The sequence below is a fragment of the Orbicella franksi genome, chromosome 15, assembly GCF_964199315.1.
Source record: "Orbicella franksi chromosome 15, jaOrbFran1.1, whole genome shotgun sequence".
NCBI lineage: Eukaryota > Metazoa > Cnidaria > Anthozoa > Scleractinia > Merulinidae > Orbicella > Orbicella franksi.
In genome coordinates, this window is record NC_138159.1 from 19,042,582 (window position 1) to 19,046,756 (window position 4,175).

The 4,175-nt window shown below is 41.5% G+C and overlaps 1 protein-coding gene across 1 annotated transcript; it reads left to right on the forward strand.

The window, feature by feature from the left end:
- Positions 1-234: 234 nt before the first annotated feature.
- On the forward strand, positions 235-3,935 carry LOC145469505 (E3 ubiquitin-protein ligase TRIM45-like). The gene has a single exon (XM_081453250.1). It carries the CDS (start codon positions 1,150-1,152, stop codon positions 3,400-3,402), a length of 2,253 nt encoding a protein of 750 aa, XP_081309376.1. The 5' UTR covers positions 235-1,149; the 3' UTR covers positions 3,403-3,935.
- Positions 3,936-4,175: the final 240 nt, after the last annotated feature.

The following is a 4,175-nucleotide window of genomic DNA, read 5'->3' on the forward strand; positions in this document are numbered from 1 at the left end:
ACTTCAAGTCCCATGTTATTTGCAACGCAGCGCTTACAGACGCCTTCAGCGTGACCACGGGTGTGAAACAAGAGTGTATTCTCTCCCCCTTTCTATTATTCTTGGGGATCAACTGGGTTTTGAAACAAGTGACTAGTGGTGGAGGGAGAAGAATTAGATGGACATTGACCAGTGTCTTGGAAGACCTTGATTATGCAGATGATATTGCGCTGATTTTTCAAAAGCAATGTCTTAAGCACTCTACTGTATCGCGCAGAATCCTGGAATATGACCAAAACCATCAGCCACAAGCTAGAAGTCTTCCAGAACAAGTGCCTTCGCAGGATTCTCCGTATATACTGGCCCCAGACAATCTCAAACTATGAGCTGCGCAGAAGAACAGGAACAGAACCAATCAAACAGCAAGTCCGGCGAAAGAGATTGAAATGGATTGGTCATGTGCTGCGCATGCCACCAGCAGCACTACCACGAGTTGCCCTCAGGTGGACCCCTGATGGCCATAGAAAGAGAGGCAGGCCGAAAGAAACATGGAGGAGGACAGTGGAGAAAGAGATGAAGGAGAACAGCTGGACATGGGGTCACCTGGAACGACGAGCACCCGACAGAAGCCAATGGCGCACTTTGGCCGAGACCTTATGTGTTTCAAAACACGAAGAGGATTAAGTAAGTAAGTAAGTAAGTAGGAAAGATCGACGCGTGGCGCGCGAACTAGCTCACGAGGGACGCGCGACTCGCAGATAATCGCGAGTCTTCGCGAGTCCGTAGAGATTGTAAGTTCAGTTCCCCCTGACCAACGCACCCCGACAAAATGAGCTGTCCATCTTTTGCAAGTGAGAAAAACAAATGACCTCTATTCAGACAGGAAGGAATTGAATACAGACTCCAAAGCACTAATGTTTTGTTCTGATCAATGTTTTAGTGACATCTGATCAACCAGCCACATGTGTCACATTCTTAGGAATCAGTATCAGGCAAAATGACAAAGGCTCTTAAAACAACGTTCCATGATTGGTTTGAACAAGGGAAAAGATTAGCATAATAAACAGCCACGATTCCAAGGAGAGCTAAAAAAAGAAAGTCAGAAGACTTCATTGTTTCGAGCTGAGTTCCGCAAAAACCTTGCTTTACCCGCTTGTTTCTGAACACGACATGGATATCAAAACGTTGCTCCATAATCTCCGTGAAGAAGTGTCTTGCTCGGTGTGTTCCGACATAGTTACCGATCCAAAACATCTGCCATGCTTACACAGTTTCTGTCTGCACTGCTTGAAACAATGGCATAGGACGAGTCATGGCTGCGACACCATTAGATGCCCAAATTGTCAAGCCGTTAGCAGAGTACCTGAAAGTGGCGATCTGAAAGATCTTCCAACCAGTTTTTATCTGAATGGCTTGATTGATGTGCTTGTAATCAAAGAGTGCAGGAGTAGCCAAGTAAGATGTGGGAACTGCAAGAAGGAAAGCTCCGAGACTTCATACTGTTTCCAGTGTTGCATATTTCACTGTCAAGAGTGCGTCACTGCACACAGCATCATGCGAAGCAATAAAGATCACCGTGTTCTGGCGCTGAAAGACTTTCAAGACAGGGACTATGAGGATGTGCTAAAGCGACCTGTGTTCTGTGCAAAGCAACGGCACGAGAAAGAAGAGCTAAAGTACTTTTGTAAGAACTGTGAAACGGCGGTTTGCCAATCTTGTGTTTTGATGGATCATCCTGGTCATGCTTTGGAGCACATGGAAGACGAAACTGAAAGACAGAAGATTGAAATCAAATCAATGATTGAAACACAGAAACGTAATTTGCAAGCAAAGCTGACTGCTGTTAGTAAACTTGATGAAGACTACGCGAAGATCATACAACGAGGCGAAGAGGTGAAGAGGGACGTTCAGAGGACTGTTGACAATTTAATTGACAATATTGAAGCGAAGAAACAGACTATTTTTGCAGCGGTGGAAGACCAAACAAAGAAATCACTTGAAAGTCCAACAACCAAAAAGACCGAGATCGAGAATCAAATAGAGGTGATCAAATCAACGTTGGATAAAGCTGATAAGGTTTTGACACGAAGTGCAAACGCTGAAGTCGTTCAAGTGAAAAAGTCATTACAAACAATCTTGGAGGGAGTTGATCAAACTACTAAGCCAACTGAGCGTGACCTGAAAGATCTTCCGATTTTAGTTTTCGTGCCAAATCTAAAGATGTTGAAGATTGTCAACACCGAAGAAATTGGAACACTGAAAATACTGCAGCAAACTGAAGCTAGTCAATCTGTCGCTGAGGGCAAAGGACTCGAAGAAGGAACTGTTGGAGTTGAAGCACAGCTAACGTTTGTTCTGACCACTAGAAACGCAGAGGGAGAGCAGTGTTACAATAAACATGACCGTGTAACGGTAGAGATCAGGGACGAAGAAAGACGAGAATGTGCGACGGAAGTGCGAATAAATGACAATAAGGATGGAAGCTACAAAATCAGCTATTCACCCAAAGATCAAGGCAAATACAAAGTGACAGTAAAGGTAAACGGAGGACATGTTCTTGATAGTCCTTTTTCCATTGATGTGAAATTATTTCAGTTAAGATCTGCTTTTTCTTTTGGAGAATATGGTTCGTCTGTCGGAATGTTTAAGCATCCCTGGGGGGTGGCAGTGAATGCCAGGGACGAGATAGCTGTAACTGATTTTGGGAACCAGAGAGTTCAAATCTTCAAGAGTGATGGAAAATACTTAAGATCGTTTGGTCGGCAAGGTAACAAAGTGGGCGAATTTAAGTATCCTATGGGAATAACGTTTCATACAAATGGAAATATTTTCGTAGCAGACTGGGATAACCATAGGATCCAGATTTTCAGTGGGGAGGGTGAGTACGTGGGTATGTTTGGTGGGAAAGGAAGCCTTGATAGTCAGCTCTCTTATCCTTTGGGTTTATCTGTAGACAGTGATGGAAACATCATTGTTGCTGATGCAGGTAACATCATGATTAAGATCTTTTCTCCTGATGGCAAGTTTCTAACGAAGATAGGTGAGCAGGGCTCTTTTACTTGTCCTGTCCACTGTGTTCAGTGTGATAGATATCTCATAGTGTCAGACTACAGTAAACACTGTATAAAGGTTTTTAATTGTAATGGAGACTTTCAGTACAAGTTTGGAAAGAAGGGTGGAGGGGACGGGGAGTTTAATTTTCCCCATTGTTTGTCAGTGAACAAGTCAGGAAACCTGATAGTCTGTGATTCAGGCAATAATAGAATACAAGTATTTGAACTCAGTGGAAAGTTTGTTGGCAAGTTTGGAACAGAGGGCAGTAATTTAGGAGAATTCAGTTCGCCAGAGTCTGTAGCAGTTCTCAGTAATGGCCGAATTGTTGTGTCTGACAAGAATAACCATCGCATCCAGATACTGGAGTGAGCACTGTACTTTATGAAAAAAAAAGAGAAACTCTAGGACATTAATTCAAAATTCAAAATTCAAAATTTATTTTAGTTTTCAGTTTGTTTAATATGTGGAATTATTTTCTGTGGTAAAACATTAGAGATGCAGTGTTCACCCAATTGCTTGTGGTGTGGCTCTGTATCGGTTGAACTGTTCTATAATTGTTTTGGGGTTAGGTGGGACGGGTGGGTGGGTGACAAAAACAAATTTGTGTGTCTTGCAGTTGGATGGGAATAATACGTACATCTCTTAAGTTGTATTGTATGAATTATTTTGAAGGACAAGAAAAAACGTTTCCTTTTTTTTGTTTACTTTACCAGTGGTTATATTATATAATAGAGTGACTAGCAAAATAAGAAAGTTATAAAACCACTTTATGGATTAATTGTTGTAATAAGAACCTCCACTATAGGGGAAAAGGCTGTTTAGGGGATTTGCCTTTTCTTAATTTAAAGAAGAAACATTTTGTTTCTCAAATTATTACTATACTCTTTGATATTTAATTGTCTTTATGATGTTTTTATAGCAAGTTTGTTTTAGGGATTAGCAGGTTATTGACAGTCAGGTATGTAATGGAAAATATGTAGTACAAAGAACATTGCTTCAATGAACTTACCAAGTGACTAATTGCCTTGACGTTTGTATTTTCCTTATATTCAATAGCAGACGGTATTTGTTAGCTGCAGTGCTACAGTTAAACCCCACTTAACGAATGACCGCTTAATACGGACACCTTGAGCCTTATGGAA

Bases quoted from the DNA above. Each gene is read 5' to 3' on its own strand.
- LOC145469505 (XM_081453250.1), top strand. From the start codon at position 1,150: ATGGATATCAAAACGTTGCTCCATAATCTCCGTGAAGAAGTGTCTTGC.